General features: G+C 44.1%; 3 protein-coding genes across 7 annotated transcripts; 2 read left to right on the top strand and 1 right to left on the bottom strand.

The window, feature by feature from the left end:
- The first annotated feature begins 242 nt into the window (after positions 1-242).
- On the top strand, positions 243-16,969 carry LOC109879063 (U5 small nuclear ribonucleoprotein 200 kDa helicase). The gene is made up of 44 exons (XM_020471257.2): positions 243-632; positions 1,005-1,168; positions 1,271-1,442; positions 1,616-1,808; positions 1,925-2,079; positions 2,171-2,323; positions 2,418-2,517; positions 2,639-2,775; positions 2,947-3,027; positions 3,206-3,379; positions 3,498-3,635; positions 3,797-3,952; positions 4,084-4,254; positions 4,434-4,627; positions 4,761-4,884; positions 5,043-5,192; positions 5,672-5,782; positions 5,878-6,009; positions 6,157-6,345; positions 6,526-6,723; positions 6,874-7,026; positions 8,748-8,828; positions 8,970-9,053; positions 9,141-9,247; positions 10,196-10,314; positions 10,436-10,590; positions 10,704-10,893; positions 11,018-11,191; positions 11,372-11,532; positions 11,659-11,886; positions 12,017-12,208; positions 12,375-12,553; positions 12,687-12,838; positions 12,943-13,051; positions 13,185-13,293; positions 13,396-13,585; positions 13,722-13,886; positions 14,049-14,170; positions 14,347-14,490; positions 14,664-14,840; positions 14,962-15,122; positions 15,344-15,425; positions 15,532-15,624; positions 15,816-16,969. Exons 1-44 carry the CDS (start codon positions 588-590, stop codon positions 15,963-15,965), a joined length of 6,414 nt encoding a protein of 2,137 aa, XP_020326846.1. The 5' UTR covers positions 243-587; the 3' UTR covers positions 15,966-16,969.
- A 7-nt stretch (positions 16,970-16,976) lies between these two features.
- Positions 16,977-23,304, bottom strand: LOC109879073 (probable cytosolic iron-sulfur protein assembly protein ciao1-B). 3 transcript variants are annotated; one of them, XM_020471270.2, is made up of 7 exons: positions 22,880-23,304; positions 21,859-22,007; positions 21,638-21,749; positions 21,417-21,511; positions 21,055-21,247; positions 20,900-20,975; positions 16,977-17,679 (listed from the first exon to the last, which is right to left on the bottom strand). In XM_020471270.2, exons 1-7 carry the CDS (start codon positions 23,016-23,018, stop codon positions 17,445-17,447), a joined length of 999 nt encoding a protein of 332 aa, XP_020326859.1. In that variant the 5' UTR covers positions 23,019-23,304; the 3' UTR covers positions 16,977-17,444. The 3 variants fall into 3 exon arrangements, with proteins under 3 accessions (XP_020326859.1, XP_020326853.1, XP_031675594.1); XM_020471264.2 differs by having other exon boundaries at positions 21,046-21,247; XM_031819734.1 differs by having other exon boundaries at positions 20,900-20,933; positions 21,046-21,247; positions 22,880-23,260.
- Positions 22,186-26,540, top strand: LOC109879091 (transmembrane protein 127). Of its 3 annotated transcripts, XR_004208722.1 has the most exons (5): positions 23,041-23,157; positions 23,243-23,502; positions 23,948-24,150; positions 24,232-24,396; positions 24,809-26,540. XR_004208722.1 is itself a non-coding variant. In XM_020471293.2 (4 exons), the coding sequence occupies exons 2-4, from the start codon at positions 23,907-23,909 to the stop codon at positions 25,117-25,119; spliced, it is 720 nt and encodes a 239-aa protein (XP_020326882.1). In that variant the 5' UTR covers positions 22,186-23,157; positions 23,871-23,906; the 3' UTR covers positions 25,120-26,540. The 3 variants fall into 3 exon arrangements, 2 of the variants coding, with proteins under 2 accessions (XP_020326882.1, XP_031675595.1); XM_020471293.2 differs by lacking the exon at positions 23,243-23,502 and having other exon boundaries at positions 22,186-23,157; positions 23,871-24,150; XM_031819735.1 differs by lacking the exon at positions 23,041-23,157 and having other exon boundaries at positions 23,309-23,502; positions 23,871-24,150.
- Positions 26,541-26,776: the final 236 nt, after the last annotated feature.

Consider the following 26,776-nt stretch of genomic DNA (forward strand, 5'->3'; position numbering starts at 1 on the left):
AAGCCAGGCTAACAATACAGTCAGTGGTGGTTGATGAGGAACAGTCTGAGTGGGGGTTTTGAACCAGGGACACCTGACCCAGCACTAACATATGGATGGGGATGCTATACTCTCACTATTAGTTTAGATTCTAGAAAACCCTATATTTAATTAAATTGGCCAGAGCGGTACTGCTACGTCGAATTGATAGAGGTAACTGTACAAAAAATATAACCTCGAATTTGACCTACGACACGGACGGAAGCGGAAGTAGTAACTGAAGCGCCGCTTGTTGTTGGAGCGAGCGTGTTCGCAGAAACGTATGGCTAACGCTTTTACTAACAACAAGTACATCACATATCGCTGAGTGTATATATTGATACAAAGGATTTTTGCTTACCTCTATTTCTTGATCCAAGCACATCAACATTGGCTGTGGAGCTAACGTTAGCCAACCTTAGTATAGCATCTCCATCTTAGCTAGCTGCTCTAGAAACTCGCTAGCTAATGTTCAGCTAGCTAACATTAACTAGTCATCGTTCTTCTAGTGACACTGTAAATTGTAACTTTTGAACCACAACAGTGCTTAAACTTTCATTCAAGCAATCATGGCGGATGTTACTGCACGTAGCTTGCAGTACGAGTACAAAGCGGTAAGTATGAAATTGAACTAAGCTAACGTTAGCTAACTAACGTCACTTGGAGATGATTTCACTCATGCTGTATTGTTTTCTTGCACCTAAGTAGTTTGCAGTAGCTCGGTAGTTATCTAACGTGTTACCGGTATGCTAATGTTTCTGGACAAAGTATTGTAATTTCTACTGGTTACTAACTAGGTAGTTAGCGAGAAGTTCGCCAGCTAACGTTAGTCTGTTAGCTAGCCAGTTTGTCCAATGTTGGCAAACGAATTTCTCAATAAGTGTGTTGTTTTTGTGTTTCAGTAAGTGTATAACTAGCCAGCATGGTGAAGGCAAGTTTACATTGCTTTACCCTTCCTCTTAACTTTGTCTATTGTCCAATACTAGAACTCCAACTTGGTCTTGCAAGCAGACCGTTCGCTCATTGACCGCACAAGGCGTGATGAGCCCACAGGAGAGGTGCTGTCCCTGGTGGGGAAGTTGGTGGGAACCAAGATGGGTGACAAGTCCCAGAGGACCAAACCTTCAATGCTGGAGGAGAGACGAGCAAAGTAAGTACAAGTGCCTCTTCAAGTATTTTTCTGGTGCATGTCTGAAACACTTCTTGACTGACTAACCCATGTATGACTACACCTTTGTCTTTTGAACTGCAGGAGGAGGAAGAGAGATGAGGACAGGCACGACATGAACAAGATGAAGGGCTTCACCCTCCTGTCAGAGGGCATTGATGAGATGGTGGGCATCGTGTACAAGCCTAAGACCAAGGAAACCAGGGAGACCTATGAGGTCCTTCTCAGCTTCATCCAGGCTGCGCTTGGAGATCAGGTCAGAGAAACAGCTGTTAAGACTCTTGTGCAATTATGTGTCTGTCTCAAGGGGTCATTGGTTTGAAAAGAATGAAGAACACTATGCAGGCCATATATAAGGGTGGAATGAACAATGTTCTAATCAAATCAATGACTTGAATATGCCTGTGCTGTATTTCTGTATCTCTGCAGCCGAGAGATATCCTGTGTGGAGCGGCTGACGAGGTGCTGGCTGTGCTGAAGAATGACAAGATGAGGGACAAGGAGAGACGGCGTGAAGTGGAGCAGTTACTAGGGCCTGCAGATGACACACGCTACCACGTGTTGGTCAACCTGGGCAAGAAGATCAGTGACTACGGTGGTGACAAAGAGCTCCAGAACATGGGTAAGGAAACGAACACAATGATGAAGGAATGTTTACATTATATTCACTCAACTGGATCATGCATTAATTTTTGGCTACTATTATGCACTAAAATGAACCAATGTTTCAACACACAGATGACAACATTGACGAAACATACGGAGTGAATGTCCAGTTTGAATCTGATGAGGAGGAGGGTGATGAGGACCAGTTTGGGGAGGTGCGAGATGACGGCTCAGATGAAGAGAGTGAAGGAGAGGAAGCAGACTTGGGCTGCACTCTGACAGCCAACGTAAGACCCCTCATTCACATAACACACACGTCTGTGTTTATACTAAACTACAATGTCTCTTTTAATCTTTGCATTAACATGTATCCTGTAGCTTGGTGTGACAGGTGATGTGATGACAGCCAAGAAGAAGGAGCTGCACCCTCGTGACATCGATGCCTTCTGGCTCCAACGTCAGCTCAGCCGTTTCTATGACGATGCCATAATCTCTCAGAAGAAAGCAGATGAGGTTCTGGAGATCCTCAAGGTATGTGTTTGTGTGTTATCTGTTTCAGTATTTCTGCCTTTGTCTATGTGGTTGCCTTGGTCTCTGACTGACTTCCTGTCTCTGTATTCCACAGACGGCCAGTGATGACCGAGAATGTGAGAACCAGCTGGTCTTACTGTTGGGATTCAACACCTTTGACTTCATCAAAATCCTTCGTCAGCATCGTCGCATGAGTGAGTACCTATCATTTCCACAACTAATGTACATTAAGTTAACATTTAGATGGGGACTATAACAGCATGCATTGCCAAAATTGAGAGGTCACTCATAATCAATTTCTCTGCTCCCTCACAGTCCAGTACTGTACCATGTTGGCAAGTGCTCAGAGCGAAGCAGAGAAGGAGAAGATCATAGGAAAGATGGAGACAGATCCAGACTTGTCCAAAGTTCTTTATCAGTTGCAGGAGACTGAGAAGGAGGATATTATTAGGGTAAGAAACCATCTTAATTGTTGTATTAATCACTGGATAAATTGATTGTTTCTACGCTGTGTACTGTAGATGTATTGAAACAGACTGAAATACATAGAAGGATAAATGATCACCTAAGCATTTAATGTTGGTTCCCTTGGTCTCAACAACGGCTGGTGTTCATGTCTTCAGGAAGAGCGATCTCGCAGGGAGAGAGTAAGGAAGTCTCGTGTGGACAATGACTTGGAGTCTATGGACATCGACCATGGAGAGGTGAGGAGGACCATGAATAATGCACACATGACTGTAGCCTGTCTATAGCCACTGTAATCCACAGCCGATTTTCACATAAACTATAAACATTACACACATGTAGCAATGATATACATTCAATATGAATACATTGATGCTAAAAAAATCCTAACTTCAACCATTTATTCCCCCCTCTCAGTCCATGACCCCTAAACAGTTGCTAGATCTGGAGGACCTGGCCTTCACCCAGGGAAGCCACTTCATGGCCAACAAGAGGTGCCAGCTGCCCGATGGCTCCTTTCGCAAGCAGCGCAAAGGCTACGAGGAGGTGCACGTCCCTGCACTCAAACCCAAGCCCTTTGCTGACGATGAGGTGTGTGTGTGCGCCTATGTATCTTTTTGATGTAGTCAGTACTGACGCTTCTAGCAAGTGAATGGTCTTATTTTCAAGAACCTTCCCCCAAGCCTAAATTGATCGTCTGTTTTAATAGGTGCTGGTCACCATTGAGAAGCTGCCCAAGTATGCCCAGGCAGGTTTCGAAGGGTTCAAAACCCTGAACCGCATTCAGAGCAAGCTGTTCAAGACTGCTATGGAGACAGATGAGAACCTGCTGGTGTGTGCTCCTACGGTTAGTAAATAAACCACAGTCAACTATAATACACTGCTCTCTGCTCAGCACTCTGTTGTCATGTAGCATATGTTCAACGGTGCCGTTGTTGAACTCTGTTTTGTTTTATAACTTATCCCAATGTATTTTCTTCCTCTGTCTATTCCACTGGGGGCCTCCAGGGAGCAGGTAAGACCAACGTGGCCCTCATGGCTATGCTAAGAGAGATCGGCAAGCACATCAACCTGGACGGAACCATCAACTTGGACGACTTCAAGATCATCTATGTGGCTCCTATGCGCTCGCTGGTACAGGAGATGGTGGGAAGCTTTAGTAAGGTGAGACTTGTTATTCTTATGGGGTCAGAACTCAGTGTTATATGCTGTCATGCACTTGTATTGCCAGGAGAGCTATGTTTGTATAATAAGGAATTCTGTGATTGTGTTTTGCATGTCTCCCTCCCTCTCAGCGTCTGGCCAGTTATGGCATCACAGTGTCTGAGCTGACAGGAGACCACCAGCTGTGTAAAGAGGAGATCAATGCCACCCAGGTCATCGTCTGCACGCCAGAGAAATGGGACATCATCACACGTAAAGGAGGCGAGCGTACCTACACCCAGCTAGTGCGCCTCATCATCATTGTAAGTACAGACACTCTCTCAAACTTAAATGGTTATGGACTTTATGCAAGACCCTTTAATCAAACATCCCATTACTATTTCCCAAGCATTTATGTTATTTGACATGATTTAAAAAAAACTGTAGTTATAAACTCATTGGGTGTAAGAGCTGTATGTAACTGAGTGTGTCTGGTGGTCAGGATGAGATCCATCTGCTGCATGATGACCGTGGGCCAGTCCTGGAGTCTCTGGTGGCCAGGACCATCCGCAACGTGGAGCTGACCCAGGAGGACGTGCGTCTACTGGGTCTCAGTGCCACCCTGCCCAACTACGAGGACGTGGCCACCTGCCTGCGGGTAGACCCCGCCAAGGGACTCTTCTACTTTGACAACAGGTCAGCCAGGGCTCAGGAAGGAGGGTCAATCTCTCCACTTGCTCTCACTTATCATCCTACTATAGATGAACAGGTTTTGTGAGAGGTTGGATTGGAAGCACAAATTTGACTGATAGTCTTTTCTGTCTTCCAGTTTCCGTCCAGTGCCCCTGGAACAGACATATGTGGGAATCACTGAGAAGAAGGCTATCAAGCGCTTCCAGATCATGAACGAAATTGTCTATGAGAAGATCATGGAGCATGCTGGGAAGAACCAGGTGAGGCCTGCTCAGCCTAGTGTTCTTCAAACATCATCTGACTGCAAAACATGAGAAACATGAGATCTGGAAAATCCTAATGTCTATCAGATGAGAAATATCAACAGACAGAACGTTCCACACAATCTGGTATTCCTGTGCTAACTTGTGTTTGTCAGGTGCTGGTGTTTGTCCACTCCAGGAAGGAGACGGGGAAGACGGCCCGGGCTATCAGGGACATGTGTCTGGAGAAAGACACCCTGGGGCTGTTCCTGAGGGAGGGGTCAGCCTCAACTGAGGTCCTCAGGACTGAGGCAGAGCAGTGCAAGGTGAGTTCATCTGACCTGGCGATTAATTTTAGCTAACAAAGCTTGTAGAATCTCTCCATGTCCAGAATTCTACACACATCTGTCCCTAAATCTGTGAGTAAAAAAACAAATCTTACAATAATCTGATTATTTAAGCTGCAATATGTAACTTTTTGGGCGACCAATAGAATTGTGAGTTGTAGATCTGTCATTCTCATTGAAAGCAAGTCTAAGCAGCGGTAGATCTGGTTTATGTGCGCTATTTCTATGCTTCCCGTTAAGTTTAGTTTTTACAACTTTTGGTTTTGAACACTAGCTTTAAATGCTGAACATACAATATTTTTGATTATTGAAAATATATTTCACAGCGGTTTAGATTTGTCACAAACTGAAATGAATTGAGCTATTATAATTTTAGCAGCCAGGAAATGGCGAAGCAATTTCTGCATATTGCACCTTAAAAAAAAGGAACATTGCATACATTTTTTTTCATCCCCCAGAACCTTGAGCTGAAGGACTTGCTGCCCTACGGTTTCGCCATCCATCATGCTGGTATGACCAGAGTGGACCGTACCTTGGTGGAAGATCTATTTGCTGATCGCCACATCCAGGTTAGTTTCTACTAACCTCTTTCCTTTAATACAGTCAGAGCTATTGTTACAATGTCACCGGACCTGTCTCACTGAAAGGGCTCTGTCTGTTTCAGGTGCTGGTGTCCACAGCCACATTGGCCTGGGGTGTGAATCTGCCTGCACATACTGTCATCATCAAAGGCACCCAGGTGTACAGCCCAGAAAAAGGCAGATGGACAGAGCTGGGAGCCCTGGACATTCTACAGGTTAGTCTGCACTGGCTGGATTAGGCTAGTGAGGTACATTCACGGGGCTAGACTTCACTGTAACAGAGTATATTGTGAGCTAAATAATGCTCAAACTCTGTTAGCTTTGTGAGTTTGAATGACACCTGTGTTCTGTGCTGTGTTCAGATGCTTGGCCGAGCTGGGCGTCCTCAGTACGACACCAAGGGAGAGGGCATTCTGATCACATCCCATGGGGAGCTGCAGTACTACCTATCTCTGCTCAACCAGCAGCTGCCCATCGAGAGCCAGATGGTGTCCAAGCTGCCAGACATGCTCAACGCTGAGATAGTGCTGGGCAACGTGCAGAATGCTAAGGTGAGCGTAAACTGGATATACAACACCTCACACAACTCACCACTAATAACAATACAGACATGCTGTGGTTTGCTACTGAAACTACCTGTGAAGAGACTGGTCAACTAGAACCTTTAGTGCTAACATTCAAACCCTTGCTGCTGTAGTGGTCTCACGCCTCCCTTGTTGTCTCCTCATCAGGACGCAGTGAACTGGCTGGGCTACACCTACCTGTATGTGCGCATGCTCCGTAACCCCACCCTGTACGGAGTCTCCCATGACGACCGCAGCTCAGACCCCCTGCTGGAGCGCCGCAGGATGGACCTGGTCCACACTGCAGCCAATGTGCTGGACAAGAACAGCCTGGTCAAGTACGACAAGCGGACCGGCGCTTTCCAGGTACACACTGCTCTACACATGCACTCTGTCCAGTGGGATCAATGCAATGACACTGACCTATTGAGGCCTCTTCAAGATTCTAAGATGGTGAAAACAAAGATTATGCTATTGATATTCATAATAGATTACTTTTCTCGTCCTTCCCTGAAGGTGACGGATCTGGGTCGCATCGCCAGCCACTTCTACATCACCCATGACTCCATCCAGACGTACAACCAGCTGCTGAAGCCCACCCTCAGTGAGATCGAGCTTTTCCGTGTCTTCTCCCTCTCCTCTGAGTTCAGGAACATCACTGTCAGAGAGGTATGCAGCACTCTATAGAATAGGGATGGGCACGGTTATTCAAATATCCAAATGGACGTTACTATTCGCTGACTTGGGAGAGTTAACTTTTGAGAGAATAAATATCGGCCTACTTTAACAATGAAAAGGCTTTGACTAAAATGAAATATACGATTATCTATGTGACATTGTTACATAGCCTAAAAGGATAAACCATTACATATTTTTTTTATGTTTAATGACAGTTTGTATGAGTGCGCCACATAAAAAAGATTCACCAGCAGCCTACACTGGTCTCACACGTGTAGCTTGTTATTGTCGGTCAATCAAAGCGCTCCTGCAGTCAGAGGCTCCATGTGTAGCAAGTGAAGAGGGAGATCTAATCAATACAAAATGGAGTTACAATTACAGAATTAAGTTGGCTAAATGAGAAGGAGTAGGCTAAAACAATCAACCAAGAGGTAGGCTGTTGTTTCATATGAATGGAGTTGTTGTAGACAATGACAGGACACACATGCAAAATATACTCAATTAGTTAGCTGTGCTAAGTTAGCTAGATAGAAAACGGCAGCAACACGTTTTTCTATCATACCATCTGATAGTGCCTGTCTTGGCTGTATCGAATCGTTGTAGAGAAGCTAGCTAGCTACAGTCGCCAGTTAAGTTAGCCAGGTAGTTAGCTAGAGTATTTAACTGGCCTGTAGCTAGCTATCTTCTTTACAATGATTTGATGCAGCCAAGGCGGGCACTACCAGATGGTAAGATAGATAACCTATGGCAGCAACAAGTTTGACTACTTTCTTTCTCTCCCACACACACCCTTCTGCTGAAACAAGCAGAGGGCAGCACACCGGCTGTCTCCATTGAAGTTTGAAAAGTTTTTTAGATTTTTTAAATTAAAACATGTATTTCGACTATCTGAATAGCCAGGAAAAAAAGGTGAAATCATTTAAAATGCCCATCCCTACTCTGGAATATTATATTTAATTACCAAATCAAAAGCCCTTCTTACATCAGCTGATATCTCAAAGTGCAGTACAGAAACCCAGCCTAAAACCCCAAACAGCAAGCAATGGGGCGGCAGGGTAGCCTAGTGGTTAGAGCGTTGGACTAGTAAGGTTGCAAGTTCGAATCCCCGAGCTGATAAGGTACAAATCTGTCGTTCTGCCCCTGAACAGGCAGTTAACCCACTGTTCCTAGGTCGTCATTGAAAATAAGAATTTGTTCTTAACTGACCTGCCAATTTAAATAAAGGTCAAATAAAAAAAATGTAAAAGGAAGGTGTAGAAGCACGGTGGCTAGGAAAAACTCCTTAGAAAGGCCAAAACCTAGGAAGAAACCTAGAGAGGAACCAGGCTATGAGGGGTGGCCAGTCCTCTTCTGGCTGTGCCGGGTGGAGATTATAGCAGAACATGGGCAAGATGTTCAAATGTTCATAAATAATAATAATCACAGTAGTTGTCGAGGGTGCAGCAAGTCAATACCTCAGGAGTAAATGTCAGTTGTTTTTTCATAGCCGACCATTAGGAGTATCTCTACCGCTCCTGCTGTCTCTAGAGAGTTGAAAACAGCAGGTCTGGGACAGGTAGCAAGTCCGGTGAACAGGTCAGGGTTCCATAGCCGCAGGCAGAACAGAAGGCCAGAAATGTTACTGAATGCTTTTGGCCCAGGTCCACACCAGAAACTAACTGTTCAGTAAAATGCTACAGATACATGAATGCTCACGTGGGGTCTTATTTCAGGAAGAGAAGCTGGAACTGCAAAAGCTGCTGGAGAGAGTTCCCATTCCAGTGAAGGAGAGCATTGAAGAGCCCAGCGCCAAGGTATACTACTACTACTACACTGTTGTAGTAGTGTCAATGTTGACACTGTACACTGATCAATGATATGGAACACCACTGCAGTATGTATTGCTTAAGCCCTGTTGCTATGAGCCAGTTCTGAGGTGTGTGTTCTTATTACAGATCAACGTGCTGCTCCAGGCTTATATCTCTCAGCTCAAACTGGAGGGCTTTGCTCTGATGGCTGACATGGTCTATGTGACGCAGGTAAGGCTATGTCCATTTGTTTGTTTGATTAGAGAGATGTTTTAAGTATGTTACCAGTATCTGACTGTTAACTATATCCTTCCTCAGAGTGCTGGAAGACTGATGCGAGCCATCTTTGAGATCGTCCTGAGCAGGGGATGGGCCCAGCTCACAGACAAGACCATGAACCTTTGCAAGATGATTGACAAGAGGATGTAAATTAACCATTGCTGTTTATTCCTAGTTTTCACTGATGAACACCTTAGTCACCAGTCCTAGTGAATTATAGTGGACAAAAATATAAACGCAACAATTTCAATGATTTTACTGAGTTACAGTACATATAAGGAAATCAGTCAATATTAATTAGGCCCTAACCTATGGATTTCTTGTGACTGGGCAGGGGCGCAGCCATGGGTGGGCCTGGGAGGGCATAGGCCCATCCACTTGGAAGCCAGGCACACTCACTGGGGAGCCAGGCCCAGCCAATCAGAATGACTTTTTCTCCACAGAAGGGTTTTATTACAGACACAAATACTCCTCAGTTTCATCAGCTGTCTAGGTGGCTTGTCTCAGACAATCCCACATGTGAAGAAGCCGAATGTGGAGGTCCTGGGCTGGCGTGGTTATGGCGTGGTTACACGTGTGCGGTTGTGAGGCCGGTTAGACGTACTGCCAAATTCTCTAAAACAACATTGGAGGCGGCTTATGGTAGAGAAATTAACATAGAATTATCTGGTAACAGCTCTGGTAGACATTCCTGCAGTCAGCATGCCAATTGCATTTCCCCTCAAAACTTGAGATATCTGTGGCATTGTGTTGTGACATAACGGCACATTTTAGAGTGGCCTTTTATTGTCCCCAGCACAAGGTGCATCTGTGTACTGATCTAGCTGTTTAATCCACTTTTTGATATGCCACACCTGTCAGGTGGATTGATTATCTTGGCAAAGGAGAAATGCGCACTAACAGGGATTTAAACACAATTTGAGAGAAATAACCTTTTTGTGCGTATGGATAATTTTGGGGATATTTTATTTTAACATGGGACCAACACTTTACATGTTGTGTTTATATTTTTATTCAGTGTACATGACGAGGCTAGAATGAAATGTGATGTTCCTCTGGTCTTCTCTGTTTGAATGTTTCCCTCTCCTACACAGGTGGCAGTCCATGTCTCCTCTGCGTCAGTTCAGGAAGCTCCCAGAGGAAGTCATCAAGAAGATTGAAAAGAAGAACTTCCCCTTCGAGCGCCTCTATGACCTCAACCACAATGAGATTGGTGAGTCTGCTCCGCATTGCACCCCAAATGCCCCACCTCGATCTGGACCCACTAACACTACATGCTCATTGATTCATCCCCGGTTGTTGAAGTTGTCATTGAAAGTGTTTCTGTCCCTCAGGTGAATTGATCCGCATGCCCAAGATGGGGAAGACCATCCATAAGTACGTGCACCAGTTCCCCAAACTGGACCTTGCTGTTCACCTGCAGCCCATCACCCGCTCCACACTGAAGGTGGAGCTCACCATCACACCAGACTTCCAGTGGGATGACAAGGTCAGTGGATCTGTATACTACCCTCAGGCTGTTACATGGCTCAGATTAAATTTGGTTTTTCTTACTGTAACACACCCACACATTCATACACACCATCTCTGTGGCCCATACAGGTGCATGGCTCGTCAGAGGCCTTCTGGATCCTGGTGGAGGATGTAGACAGTGAGGTCATCCTACACCATGAGTACTTCCTGCTTAAGGCCAAGTACGCCCAGGACGAGCACCTGGTCACCTTCTTCGTGCCCGTGTTCGAGCCCCTGCCCCCACAGTACTTCATCCGCGTGGCCTCGGACCGCTGGCTGTGTAAGTGCGACACTCCTCTGGCTAGGTCTTATTAGTAACTTAGTCGATTCAAACTGTGTAAGCAAATCTAAAGTTTTGGAGGATGTCAATTGAAAATATTTCTCTGCACATATTTCTCTCTCAGCCTGTGAGACCCAGCTGCCGGTGTCTTTCCGCCACCTGATCCTGCCAGAGAAGTACCCCCCTCCTACTGAGCTGCTGGACTTGCAGCCCCTGCCTGTGACTGCCCTGCGTAATGCCGCCTTCGAGACCCTCTACCAGAACAAGTTTCCCTTCTTCAACCCCATCCAGACACAGGGTAAGAGACACTCTGAGACTCTGAAGTGTCACCATTTGGGCTAACAGTTTTTCACTGCACCCATCTGACCTCTACGACCAATGTGGCCCATTCAATGACTTCGATCAGGCCCATGCCTCTATACCTTTGGCACTTACATTGTGAGTAAAATAACATGTGGTATTCTCTGTGTTTGTCCAGTGTTCAACGCTGTGTACAACAGTGATGACAACGTGTTTGTGGGAGCCCCCACCGGCAGTGGGAAGACCATCTGTGCTGAGTTTGCCATCCTGAGGATGCTGCTGCACAACGCAGAGGGACGTTGTGTCTACATCACACCCATGGAGGCCCTGGCTGAACAGGTACAGGGCTATCAAGATGGAGTGTTTTCAACTTTAACATAATGTTGTTTTTGTCTGACTTCTGATTATTCGCACTTACATTACCCATTCCTTCCACCCCGTTTAACGTCACTCGTGTGTGTCCAGGTGTTTGTTGACTGGCACCAGAAGTTCCAGGATGCTCTGAATAAGAAGGTGGTGTTGCTGACAGGAGAGACTAGCACTGACCTGAAGCTCCTGGGGAAGGGTGACATCATTGTCAGCACCCCGGACAAATGGGACATCCTGTCGCGCCGCTGGAAGCAGAGGAAGAACGTCCAGAACGTCAGCCTCTTCATCGTGGACGAGACTCACCTCATTGGAGGAGAGAACGGGGTAAGGCCATGATCCAAACTGATGAAACCTATGTATCCACATGCCTAGTGCTTTGATAGCAACTACACAATGCTTTTTTGACATGTGAAGTAAAATATATTGATATTCATACTCACCGTCTTGCTTGAAGCCTGTGTTGGAGGTGATCTGCTCCAGGATGAGGTACATCTCGTCTCAGATTGAGCGTCCCATTCGCATCGTGGCCCTCAGCTCCTCCCTGTCCAACGCCAAAGACGTGGCCCACTGGCTGGGATGCAGCACCACCGCAACCTTTAACTTCCACCCCAACGTCAGGCCTGTCCCTCTGGAGCTGCACATCCAGGTCTGTACCATGACTGTAATGTCCTCTCAACCAGTTACATCATCAACCTGCCCTTATCCAAATTAAACCCCCATAAGGTTTTGTCCATAAAATATATTTTAATCTGGCTGGATAATATCATATCTGCTCAATTTACCTTAATTGTAATGCCTCTCTCCTCTCTCAGGGCTTCAATGTGAGTCACACCCAGACTCGCTTGCTGTCCATGGCCAAGCCAGTGTACCACGCCATCATGAAGCACTCCCCCTCTAAACCGGCTGTGGTGTTCGTCCCGTCCCGCCGACAGACCCGCCTCACCGCCATCGACATCCTCACCTTCTGTGCTGCTGATGTGGTCCCTCAGAGGTCAGACCCATAACCTTTACGCACTTTGATCTTTCTGAGTGGTGCAAGGAGTTTAAACTCTATGTATACAATGTTGGTAGATGTTATAACATGAGGTCTCAGAGCAGTAACAGATGTCCCTGTCTCCCTGTAGGTTCCTGCACTGCACTGAGAAGGACCTGGCTCCCTTCCTGGAGAAGGTGACAGACGGCACCCTGAAGGAGACGCTGGCCAATGGGGTGGGCTACCTGCACGAGGGCCTGTCTACTACAGAACGCAGGATCGTGGAGCAGCTCTTCAACTCGGGTACAACTGGCCACTCCCTTAGACCTGCTGATATAGTACATAGTTAGAGAAAGTATAGCGGGTGATTGTTAAATGTCATACTGTGTCTGGTCCTCTGTCTGCAGGTGCAGTCCAGGTTGTAGTGGCCTCACGCTCCCTCTGCTGGGGCACAAACATATCTGCTCACCTGGTAGTTATCATGGACACCCAGTACTACAATGGCAAAATACATGCGTAAGTAACACTGTTTATTTATTATATATATTTTTGGTTGTTGTAATGACTACATTTCCTAGTCTATATCACTCAGACCCCCCCCCCTGCCTCAGTTTAAGTGTGTTAGTGACCATGTCCTCTGTGTCTCCAGCTATGTGGACTACCCTATCTACGATGTGCTCCAGATGGTGGGCAAAGCCAACCGGCCCCTGCAGGACGATGAGGGACGCTGTGTCATCATGTGCCAGGGTTCCAAAAAGGTACGTCAGCAATATCCTCTTTCTCTCCATTTTCACTGTCACTTTTTCTTTCACTCCATCATTCTGTAATTTTAGAACCTAATCTATTTTTCTCAAATCTAGGATTTCTTCAAGAAGTTCCTGTATGAGCCCCTGCCGGTGGAATCTCACCTGGACCACTGCATGCACGACCACTTCAATGCTGAGATCGTCACCAAGACGGTGGAGAACAAACAGGACGCAGTGGACTACCTGACCTGGACCTTCCTGTACCGCCGGATGACCCAGAACCCCAACTACTACAACCTGCAAGGTGAGACAGGCACACCTACAGCACTGGCACTGCTCTCTACTGTTGAAATTCTAGACATGTAGTGTTTTTCCATACCTGTAGTGTTGTTGTCTAGGAGTCTTATGTTAATGTGCTGATCTCCATCTCTCCCTTCCAGGCATGTCTCACCGTCATCTGTCCGACCACCTGTCAGAGCTGGTGGAGAACACCCTGCATGACCTGGAGCAGTCCAAGTGCATCAGCATTGAGGATGAGATGGACGTGGCACCTCTTAACTTGGGCATGATTGCTGCCTACTACTATATCAACTACACCACTATCGGTGAGAACTACCACAACCAACATCCCATTGTCACTAAATATGGCTTTATCAGTCACATCACCTATGCTGTGAACCACCCCATAGACTAAGCAAATGTTAAAATAGAATACATACATTATACAGTATATAACTTGAGTTACTGATATTTTGTATTTGTATCAGAGTTGTTCAGTATGTCCCTGAACGCCAAGACCAAGATCCGTGGATTGATTGAGATCATTTCCAATGCTGCTGAGTACAAGAACATCCCCATCAGACACCATGAGGACAACCTGCTCAGACAGGTAAACACACTAATGCACGTCAATAATCATAATATGCACTTTTGCAGACTTACCCCACCCAAATAGCTATGTAGAACTGGAAGTAATGGAAAGTGTGAATTCATTGCTCACAAATACTAATCTGGAAGCATTCTATGAAATTGTCATTAATCAAGTTGTATATGTTGTGTTTTCAGCTGGCCCAGAAGGTGCCCCACAAACTGAACAACCCCAAGTTCAATGACCCCCATGTGAAGACCAACCTGCTGCTGCAGGCTCACTTGTCCAGGATGCAGTTGAGCGCTGAGCTCCAGTCAGACACAGAGGAGATCCTCAGCAAGGTGAATGAGAAATGAATAGATGCTTTGGTGCAGTGTACACTGTGGTAAATGGACTCTGTAGAGCAGAAAGACTCTAGTATGACCTAGTGTTGAAGAGTTCAGAAAGTAGAGGGTCAGATTTGAAGTGTGCTAGTGTTTTAAAGTCTATGTGTATGGTTGTGTGTCCTGTCCAGGCTGTGCGTCTGATCCAGGCCTGTGTAGATGTGCTGTCCAGTAATGGCTGGCTGAGCCCTGCGCTGGCTGCTATGGAGCTAGCTCAGATGGTCACCCAGGCCATGTGGTCTAAGGACTCCTACCTCAAACAGCTGCCCTACTTCACCTCTGAGCACATCAAACGCTGCATGGACAAGGTAACACATCTACTACTGCCTGTTACTCTATGCATTTGTAACACTTCCATTTTCCAGACAAGGGATCATGGCCATCTTGCTTTGATGTGGATCTTGAAACTGATCTCTCATATTTCTCAAGGGTGTGGAGAGTATCTTTGACATCATGGAGATGGAGGATGAGGATCGTAGTGGGCTGCTGCAGCTCTCAGACACCCAGATAGCTGACGTGGCTCGCTTCTGTAACCGCTACCCTAACATTGAACTGTCCTACGAGGTGGCAGAGAAGGAGAACATCAAGAGGTGATTTAAATGGGGGTGTTAGATGTAGAGGGGAATAATTGTGGGGAAATAGGTTGACTGAATATAGAGAGATCAGTACCACAGGAAAATGTTTGTTTGCTTCAGAGGTTGTTAATTATAAGGTCTTTGCTACTTACTACGACTGCTCAGTGAATCTATAGACCATTGAGAATGAGAGAAGCAGAGTAAGTGAAGGTGTCTGATCATATCTTTGTTTACAGTGGAGGTCCAGTGCTGGTTTTGGTCCAGTTGGAGAGGGAAGAAGAGGTGACTGGGCCCGTTATTGCCCCACTCTTCCCCCAGGTATGGATCATCACCTCCAGTTTGTCAAAACTCCTCTAGTGATTCATTCAAAAAGCACAAACTCAACAATGACCATGTTTAACCTTTGACTGTGTTGTTGTTTCAGAAACGTGAGGAGGGCTGGTGGGTGGTGATTGGAGACCCCAAGTCCAATAGCCTGATCTCCATAAAGAGGCTGACCCTGCAGCAGAAGGCCAAGGTCTGTTTATAACCCTAACTGGACCTTAAAGAGCCAATACATGCAAGCATCTGCGTATTTTGACAGTTGCCTACATTTAGGCTAGCATGTAATTGATTTAGCGTCTGAAAGCCCGAAAGTAATCTTAAAGGTGAATACCCTGTGTCAGCAATGCTTGGCCTCACTTTCTATGCCCTTTTCTCCCATTGCAGGTGAAGCTGGACTTTGTTGCACCAGTGCTGGGTGTTCACAACTACACACTGTACTTCATGAGTGATGCCTACATGGGCTGTGATCAGGAGTATAAGTTCAGCGTGGATGTGAAGGAGGCAGACAGCGATGGAGACAGTGATTCAGACTAATCAGGCATCAGATGACAAGTCATTTCTCAATTCAAGCTGGGATCAGTAGAGGTTGTTTGTTTTATACTGAACAAAAATATAAATGCTACAATTTTACTGAGTTAGTTCATATGAAGAAATAAATACATTTCTATGGATTTCATGACTGGCAATACAGATACCATCAAAGAAATGGGCCTCGGGATCTTGTATTAAATTGCCAATGTTCATTGCCCGTAGCTTATGCCTGCTCATACCATAACCCCATCATGGGGCACTGTTTACATCAGAAAAACACTCGCCCACACAATGTATTATGATCATGCTCTTTAATATGCCACACCTGTCAGGTAGATGGATTCTTGGTAAAAGATAAACGTTCACTAACAGGGATGTAAACAAAGCACAAAATGTGTGAGAAGCTTTTTGTGCATATGGAACATTACTGGGATCTTTTATTTCAGCTCATGAAACATGGGACCAACACTTTACATGTTGTGGTTATTTTTGTTCAGTGTAGATGAGTCACGTTTATGGGCTGTTATATTCTATTGTGCTTGAGGTAATTTTCAGACCTTTTTGTTTAAATGTGCTCCAGTTGAGGATAGTGATGTGTATATAGTACCCAATTAGAGAAGTCTGCTTACATTTTTAGTAAACAAGTCATAGTATATCAAAGATTGTCTCACGGTTTCACAACTCTGCAATCATGGTTGGGTACTTTCTAAATAATCTGTCAATTGTCAAACTGATTACTTTCCCCTTAAATCAGAAGAAAGGATCCATCCATCGTGTGTAATCATAGTGGCCTCTGACTCGCTCAGGTGGAACAAGCTGGCGCCTTTCCAAACTAATTTGAATGTCAGTGAACAGTCTATGTATTTTTTTCCCCTGGCAACTGATTAGTACAAATAAATTCAGTTACTCCCAACCCTGTATGCTATTAAGAGTGAAAAGCTTGTTTTGTTTGCTGGTGAAATACCTTTGTACTGTCATGGCTTTTCCAATAAAAATGATCCAGACTACTTTGACTGTAAATTAATATAAATCTGAAGACCATCTTTATGAACAATTAATATAAAAGGTGAAAGCGAAGACATTTTCCATCAATGCTTACTAGAAGTGTTTTCTGGAAACATTTATCTAGCATCTAGACATAAGTGTGCTGAATCCCTTGATTAAATAGCGATGACAATATTATTTTCTTGATATTACAAAACACCATTGGAATGTGTATATTGTATTGTTAATCAAATACATAATTATGACATTTAGGGCCCACATTCAGTTTTGAACCTCAAGTGCACAGGCAGGTATCAGTATAATGAAATCAAAACCACTCTAACCTCATTAAAACAGGTTATTGCAAGAGGGATTAATAATAAACATCATACATGACAATTTCAGTGCTGTTCGCACCCTTGACAGTACAAGGTAAATTCAGCATTGTTAAATACTGGATCTGGAAGTCCTAACTAGCCCAACATACTGTACATGTTCTCAGACCCCAGACTGGTAGTTCCAGACTGCTATCTCCCCATTGTCACTGCAGGAGACAAGGAGCCCAGCCTCCTTGGGGTGCCAGGCGATACAGTTGACATCCTGGGTGTGGGCCTTGGGTACATGGGCAGACAGGGAGAAAGCAGGCTGGTCTGGGTCAGCCGTCTCATCCTCCTTAAACACACGTACTCCGTCATCACCACATGCAGTCGCCAGGGCACCAGTCAGTGGACACCTGAGAACAACCAAAGAGTACTGACTTGGTGAATCTGGCTACATTTTAAAATATGTAAATCCGTTCAAATATAACCTACCTTCCAAAAGTTTGGGGCCACTTAACAAGGATATTTCTTTCCATGAAAACATACATGAGTTGCAAAAATGTTGACAAGGTTATAAATAATAGTGTCCTTCAAACTTTGCTTTCGTTCAAAGAATCCTCCATTTGCAGCAATTGCAGCCCTGCAGATCTTCAGCATTCTAGTTGTCAATTTTTGAGGTAATCTGAGGAAATTTCACCCCATGCTTCCTGAAGCACCTCCCACAAGTTGGACTGGCTTGATGGGCACTTCTTACGTACCATACGGTCAAGCTGATCCCACAGCAGCTCAATAGGGTTTAGATCCGGTGACTGTGCTGGCCAATCCATTAGACAGAATAACTGACTGCTTCTTCCCTAAATAGTTATTGCATAGTTTGGAGCTGTGCTTTGGGTCATTGTCCTGGAGGAAATTGGCTCCAATTAAGCGCCGTCCACAGGGTATGGCAAGGCGTTGCAAAATGGAGTGATAGCCTTCCTTCTTCAAGATCCATTTTACCCTGTACAAATCTCCCACTTTTACCACCCCCAAAGCACTCCCAGACCATCACATTGACTCCACCATGCTTGACAGATGGCGTCAAGTTCTGCATCTCACGAATGTTCTTTGTGATTCGAACACCTCAAACTTAGGTTAGTCTGTCCATAACACTTTTTTCCAATCTTCCTCTGTCCGGTGTCTGTTCTTTTGCCCATTTAAATTCTTTCTTTTTATTGGCCAGTCTGAGATGTGGCTTTTTCTTTGCAACCGCCTAGAAGGCCAGCATCCCGGAGTCGCATCTTCACTGTTTACGTTGAGACTGGTGTTTTGTGGGTACTATTTAATGAAGCTGCCAGTTGAGGACTTGTGAGGCATCTGTTTCTCAAACTAGACAGAAATGTACTTGTCCTCTTGCTCAGATGTGCACCAGGGCCTCCCACAGTTTCTATTCTTGTTTGGGCCAGTTTGCACTGTTCTGTGAAGGGAGCAGTACACAACGTTGTATGAGATCTTCAGTTTCTTGGCAGTTTCTTTGCAATTTCTCACATAGAATAGCCTTCATTTCTCAGAACAAGAATAGACTGACGAGTTTCAGAAGAAAGTGCTTTGTTTCTGGCCATTTTGAGCCTGTAATCGAACCCACAAATGCTGATGCTCCAGATACTCAACTAGTCTAAAGAAGGCCAGTTTTATTTCTTCTTTAAATCAGGACAACAGTTTTCAGCTGTACTAACATAATTGAAATAGGGATTTCTAATGATCGATTAGCTATTTAAAACGATAAACTTGGATTAGCTATCAAAATGTGCCATTGGAACACAGGAGTGATGTTTGCTGATAACGGGCCTATGTAGATATATATTTTTTTAAGTTTTTAAATCTGCAGTGTCCAGCTACAATAATTATTTACAACATTAACAATGTCTACACTGTATTTCTGATCAATTTGATGTTATTTGAATGGCCAATTTTTTTTGCTTTTCTTAAAAAAAAAAAACATTTCTAAGTGACCCCAAACTTTTGAACGTTAGTATATACAGTGGGGCAAAAAAGTATTTAGTCAGCCACCAATTGTGCAAGTTCTCCCACTTAAAAAGATGAGAGAGGCCTGTAATCATCATAGGTACACTTCAACTATGACAGACAAAATGAGAAGAAAAAAATCCAGAAAAATCACATTGTTGGATTTTTTATGAATTTATTTGCAAATTATGGTGGAAAATAAGTATTTGGTCAATAACAAAAGTTTCTCAATACTTTGTTATATACCCTTTGTTGGCAATGACAGAGGTCAAACGTTTTCTGTAAGTCTTCACAAGGTTTTCACACACTGTTGCTGGTATTTTGTCCCATTCCTCCATGCAATCTCCTCTAGAGCAGTGATGTTTTGGGGCTGTTGCTGGGCAACACGGACTTTCAACTCCCTCCAAAGATTTTCTATGGGGTTGAGATCTGGAGACTGGCTAGGCCACTCCAGGACCTTGAAATGCTTCTTACAAAGCCACTCCTTCGTTGCCCGGGCGGTGTGTTTGGGATCATTGTCATGCTGAAAGACCCAGCCACGTTTCATCTTCAATGGCCTTGCTGATGGAAGGTTTTCACTCAAAATCTCACGATACATGGCCCGATTCATTCTTTCCTTTACACGGATCAGTCGTCCTGGTCCCTTTGCAGAAAAACAGCCCCAAAGCATGATGTTTCCACCCCCATGCTTCACAGTAGGTATGGTGTTCTTTGGATGCAACTCAGCATTCTTTGTCCTCCAAACACAACGAGTTGAGTTTTTACCATAAAGTTATATTTTGGTTTCATCTGACCATATGACATTCTCCCAATCTTCTTCTGGATCATCCAAATGCTCTCTAGCAAACTTCGGACGGGCCTGGACATGTACTGGCTTAAGCAGGGGGACAGGTCTGGCACTGCAGGATTTGAGTCCCTGGCGGCGTAGTGTGTTACTGATGGTAGGCGTTTGTTACTTTGGTCCCAGCTCTCTGCAAGTCATTCATTAGGTCCCCCCGTGTGGTTCTGGGATTTTTGCTCACCGTTCTTGTGATCATTTTGACCCCACGGGGTGAGATCTTGCGTGGAGCCCCAGATCGAGGGAGATTATCAGTGGTCTTGTATGTCTTCCATTTCCTAATAATTGCTCCCACAGTTGATTTCTTCAAACCGAGTTGCTTACCTATTGCAGATTCAGTCTTCCCAGCCTGGTGCAGGTCTACAATTCTGTTTCTGGTGTCCTTTGACAGCTCTTTGGTCTTGGCCATAGTGGAGTTTGGGGTGTGACTGTTTGAGGTTGTGGACAGGTGTCTTTTATACTGATAACAAGTTCAAACAGGTGCCATTAATACAGGTAACGAGTGGAGGACAGAGGAGCCTCTTAAAGAAGAAGTTACAGGTCTGTGAGAGCCAGAAATCTTGCTTGTTTGTAGGTGACCAAATTCTTATTTTCCACCATAATTTGCAAATAAATTCATTAAAAATCCTACAATGTGATTGCCTGGATTTCTTTTCTCATTTTGTCTGTCATAGTTGAAGTGTACCCATGATGAAAATTACAGGCCTCATCTTTTTAAGTGGGAGAACTTGCACAATTGGTGGCTGACTAAATACTTTTTTGCCCCACTGTATTTCTATAAAGAGGACTCTCACCATGCAATATCATACACTGTCCGTCCATGAAACCCTGAAAGGGTACAAACACATTTCCAAGCCACGTCAGTGCCTTCTGTAAAAAAAAAAAGTTGACCTTCCTTTTCACCACACCATCTATGGAGCATTGTGTGTATCTTTCTCACCCTGCCCACCTTCTGGCTGACATTCTTTCCATATCTTCACAGTACAGTCATCACTGCAGGAGGCCAGTCGCTGGCCACTTGGGTCAAAGGTCAAACCCCAGACAGTGGAGGTGTGTCCTTCCAGGGTCGCCCTGCACTCCCAGTCATCATCCTCTTCTTTATAGACACACACATTGTTGTCGTAGCTACATGAGGCGAGGAGCTGCGCAGAGAACATCACTTAGCTTTAGTGGGGGGAGACAGTGAATGCAGAGTACAGAATACTGAAACGATTAGTCCAAAGAAGCAATGCAATACCAATGGGATGTCACGAGATTATATAACATTGCTATTAGTACAAGGAGTGAAACAGTATATGAAATAGGCAGTACCTCCTGTGTTGGGTGCCAGACAACATGCTTGACATCCTGTGTATGAGAGTTTACCACACTCACACACTCATACTCATTCTCATTCTCCTCATCCACTGAGAAGGAAAGAGATTGTGAGAGACTATTCAAAACTACATACAGAGAAACAGTTGAATGTTAATACTTGTTTCTCGTGATAGAAATAGAAACACATTTTATTCCTATATTAATGCAGCACTAACCTTCCCAGATCCAGACGCTCTTGTCTCTACTACAGGTGGCCAGCAAGTTACCGGATGGGGCCCAGGCCACACATTTGACCTCATTCTCATGTCCTTCCAACACAGTCAAGCACTGAAAGAAACAGAGACAGTGTGATGCTCTCAACTAGGGCCATATCTTACCATCATCACCATAAATGCATATACAGTAGTAAGCTGTTCACAGTGACCAGTCCCCTCACCTCAAAATCATCATTCTTCTTTTTCCAGATGCAGGTTGTGGCATCAAAGCTGGCTGAGGCCAGGTAGTTCCCACATGGGGACCATGCCACCTTTCTGACAGTTCTCTGGTGTCCATCCTGGAGCAAGGTCTTGCATTCCCAAGAGTCACCTACACAGATAATCAAATGGGGTCATTTTTTCCAGTAGTATGCTACTGCAACCTGCAATTTGTGGCAGTCAGGCATGTGGGCATTCCTGCATCCCCCCAATCATCCCATTGGTTCCTGCATGAAACACAGGCAACACCGTGTGCTAATAGTTAGCGACACCACGTGTCAGCTAGATTGCTAGCACACTGTCGCTCCATGTGCTAGCTAGCCTGCTAGTTAACTAGCACACGGTGACACTCCCGTCTGCTGTGTACCGGAGTCTTCCTAAGGACTAGATGGCTAAACTAGCAGAATGTCCACTGGCGTACGGCTAGCTAGATAACGTTGTCGCCACCGATCCTCCTTATGATGGTTTGTGCATTAATACCACCTACTGTACTGAAGGGCATTGGCTTCTCGCCTGTCCCTAATTTAAAACTAGAATGTAACTTTTTGAGCGACCAGACCAAATTCACATAGAAATATAGATATTTTATTCTCATTGAAATCAAGTCTAAGAAGCGGTAGATCTGTTAAATGTGCTTAAGTTTCCCGTGCTTAAGTTTCACTTTTGGTTTTGTAGACCAACTTCAAACAGTTGAAAAATACAATATATGTGGCTTTGGAAAAGATTTCACAAAGGTTTAGATGGTACAATGACTGCTTGTTTTGTCACAAACTTAAATTAGGTGAACGATCAGAATTGTAGCAACCAGGAAATGGCGGAGCGATTTCTGCAATGTGGATCTTTAAAAACCAATATAAATATAAAAGAGGTGCCTGCAGATGCAGAAATGCCCACATGCAGGAACGCCCCCTTCAATTTTGGGGGGGTTTCCGCGGGCACATGCTGCTTTTAATGTTATTTTCACAGCGGATTTGTCGTATTTACCTTCCCTTCCCCATATCCGAATGGCTCGGTCACCACCGCATGATGCCAGCAATGTGCCTTTGGGGTTCCATGCCACATACCAACAGCGGGAATCTGGATGCGCATTGAATTTCTGCAGAAGGGCCACAGTGTCGTTCATTGCTAGCAAGCTGCTATCTAGCTAGTGACTTGTTATTGGCAACTGATAATGCTGCTACCAAAACAGCAAGCTAGCCGTAGCTATGCAAACGTCATACACATAAACAAGGAAGACAGCTAACATCTACTTCAAATACGAGGTTTGTATTTGTAAATAAATTTCGCAACTAACGTTTTACCGAAAATACTCCATATCAACGTGCTACTTTCTCTTCCTCTCCGTAGGTAAGTGCGATAATCATTGCATGTTTTATGGACACGTTGTACCAAATGGCCAAAGTGTAACTGCAGAATATCCCAGTAGGTGGCGGTAATAACAACAAATGTACCTTGGTCTGGTGTAACATGAAATCTAAAATGAAGAAGTGATGATGAACAAGGAAACAATTTTACAGGAAGATAGCTAGTTACTTGGCTGCCTTTTGTTTTTAGCGTAATATCGTTAGTATAAGTCCTCTGGGCGTTTTAGATTGCTTGAACAGATTGTGAGTATCATGTCTTTAGATTTGATATATTATGGGTGTCAGTTCACGTTACTATTTGTTTGAAGTAAATCAACTAGGATTTTAGACTAGCTAGCTTCTGCTGCTAACAGGCCTACATCGAGGTCTGAGCTTTGTAGCTAGCTAGACTGAAAATTATTGGTCAATTTGTTTTGTTGTTGAGTAATTTAAGAGATTACGCATTGTGAATAGACTTAAACCTATTTATTTGACACATTGTTACCAGTTGACCTACACTAACGTTATCGGTTTTAGTTAAGTTAGCTGATAATTTCACAGACAGAAGGACGCTTTGTCAAAACAAAAGCTGTCTGTCATTTGAAGACTGACTTAGCATAGCTATAAATCAGGCACTGACTCCTGGTTGACGACCAAGTGGGAATTGGATGACAATGTATGCACCACCGGGTACCACTGTCCCCGGAAGCCGGCGAAGGAGAGGGGGTACTGCACTGCCCAAGCAGCCAGAGCGAAGCCTGGCATCTGCCCTCCCCGGAGCACTGTCCATCACGGCTCTATGTACGGCCTTGGCCGAACCAGCTTGGGTCCGAGTTCATGGAGGGACGTGTCCCAAGCAGGAGCTTGGAGTGGCAGATGTCCTGGGATACATTGACCCGAAACTCCTGGAGGGTAAGTAATGATTTTGCCAACAGTGGCTCAAAGCACCTACTACCTGTGGTTTGTGTTAACTATCACCAACTTCTTCTTCAGATTATTGTGTGAACTCCCAGACCATCTTGCTGCTAAGGGTCATTGCTGCCTTCTGCTTCCTGGGCATCCTATGCAGCTTGATAGCTTTCCTTTTGGATGTCTTTGGGCCCAAGCACCCTGCCCTCAAGATCACCCGCAGATACGCATTTGCCCACATTCTCACAGGTATGAATGGATTTGGGCCATGGACAAGAGAGGAAATTAGCGATTCAGCTAAAGTGTAACAACGATTTCAAGGCAAAGTATAAACTAGAGCTGGTATGATATCAGTATGGCAATATTTTTCCCATGGCAAAAATGGAAACACAAAGCAGGCAACTCTTTGGTCCTTTAAAAACCTGCTGTATGTAAATATTGTGTGCTATAGCTTGGAAAATAAATGCATGTGACTCTGGATGATATATTGATGTTTGTTTCCAACGTTAGGGCTGTTTTGCTAAATAAGTTCAAAATAAATTGTTTTGTTTCTCTGCCACGATACTAATGAGTATCACAATACTGGCCCGAGTAGAAACAATGGAAATCAAATAATCCCTTTCCTTTTTCCCCTGCCTGCTCTTTCTTTTTATGGTTTTAGTGCTGCAGTGTGCCACAGTAATCGGGTTCTGCTACTGGGCCTCAGAGCTCATCTTGTCGCTACAGCAGCAGCATAAGAAGTACCACGGATCACTCATCTATGTCACGTTTGCCATTAGCTTCTACCTGGTGGCGGGGGCTGGCGGCGCCTCCATTCTGGCCACAGCTGCCAACCTGCTGCGCCACTACCCCACAGAGGAGGAGGAGCAGGCTCTAGAGCTTCTCTCAGAGATGGAGGAGAGCAGTGAAACATATCCTGCCGATTATGACATTGCCAACCAGTTCCAGCCGCCTCCTGCATACACGCCTTAATGTAGCCAGCCCGGCCACTTCTTTCTCTTACATCCATGCTTCTCTATGAGCACGTCTATTGGCCTTGTCTCAAACACCTACAGATATGTGATCCAAAAACTGTACCCAATGGATATTCTCTGCAAATACTCTGCTTTCTATAATCAACATCAACACAAATGGACACACTTATTTCTTGATTGTGGGTGCTTGAGTGCATGAAAGCTTCCTTTTACGGTGGCAGAGATTCAATACTTGATTCGTGTTTTCACCACTGAAGCTTGGCTTTTAGCAATTTGCATGTATATGTCATTAAGGACTTGACCCTTACATGTAAAGCAAGAGAAACTGGCAATATATGGGGTGTTATTTTAAGAACTGTTGTACGGTTTGGGTCTACACCTGGTTTATTGAATGATCAGATATGGCGTGAGACTCAACATAGTGTATGACAGTGTTTTAAGTCATGGCTTAACAAAGGTCAAGTTCGGAAGTTTGGGCTTTTGACAGTGTGGCAGTAGTATTGGGCATTGGTTGAAGTGTTAAATGACCGCTTAACATCGATCATTTGAGTGAACTTTTTATCAGTTAAACCTGAAAGGCACCCAGGTTAAACACACTGAATTTTAGACATTTATTTCTCAATTGAAATGGACCATTATTTATTAACTGTCTGTCCCTGGTGTGGTAACTTTTTTTTATGTGAATGCAAGGCACTGTTTTGCATTTTATTTAGTCTTAACAGTTGTGCAGTTCTGAACTTGGAAGTCAATAGGTTTTCCATATTAAGATTGGTTAATCACAGTAGTAGTAAAAATAGGTATTTTACATAAACATGGCCAGTGATTGATGCCCAAATTGTTATGAAAGTAATTAATTGAAAGCCATGAGAAATGTAAAGTTTCTCATGGTTTTGCAATGTACGTTATTCACATTTTTCGGATGTTTGACAAATAGAGGAACATTATTTTCTCTTTTTAACAACTGGCAAAAACGGTAGTATGCCATTGTAGATGTAGACTCATCCTTTGTCCACAATGCATTGGTCATTTCATAAATTCAATCATTTCACTCAAATGTATCCAACTGAATGACAACTTTTATTTGTACTTTGTGATTACTTAACTTGAGTTATGTGTGTTGTCTGTGCATGAGTTCTTCCCCCTGATCCTCAGGATTGTGAGAATCTTATTGAAATCTTTTGGGATGGAATACTTCACACAAGTAATCTAAACTTGTGTTAGGATTCAGCCTTTTTTTTCATGTGAATAATAATCTAGTTGTACAAGTGATTTGTTGCTCTATTGTTTATTTTGATATTGTTTCTTTTATTTTAGCCTTTCTGCTTTACTTTCATAAGTGTGTAGAAATGTTAAGTAAAATATTGTGGACAATTTATATATAAAGCTGGTCGTATTCAAAATAAAAAAATAAATGTCCAATTTTGTTTTAACTAATTGCATTCAATCTTAGAACAAAAAATGAAGAGATTCATTCCAAAATGCTATATATGCAGTTTCAGAAATGTTGGCCAATTAGCATTTTTTTGGTTTAAAGAGCTTATGAAAGAGATTGGTGTATATTTTTTCCCATATAATCATGGCATGGAATTGTTAAACAAATACATTTCACTAAATGGTTTCATTTCAGAGGGACAATCATATTTTTTTGCAAATGT

Source organism: Oncorhynchus kisutch, linkage group LG3 (genome assembly GCF_002021735.2).
Source record: "Oncorhynchus kisutch isolate 150728-3 linkage group LG3, Okis_V2, whole genome shotgun sequence".
Taxonomy (NCBI): Eukaryota; Metazoa; Chordata; class Actinopteri; order Salmoniformes; family Salmonidae; genus Oncorhynchus; species Oncorhynchus kisutch.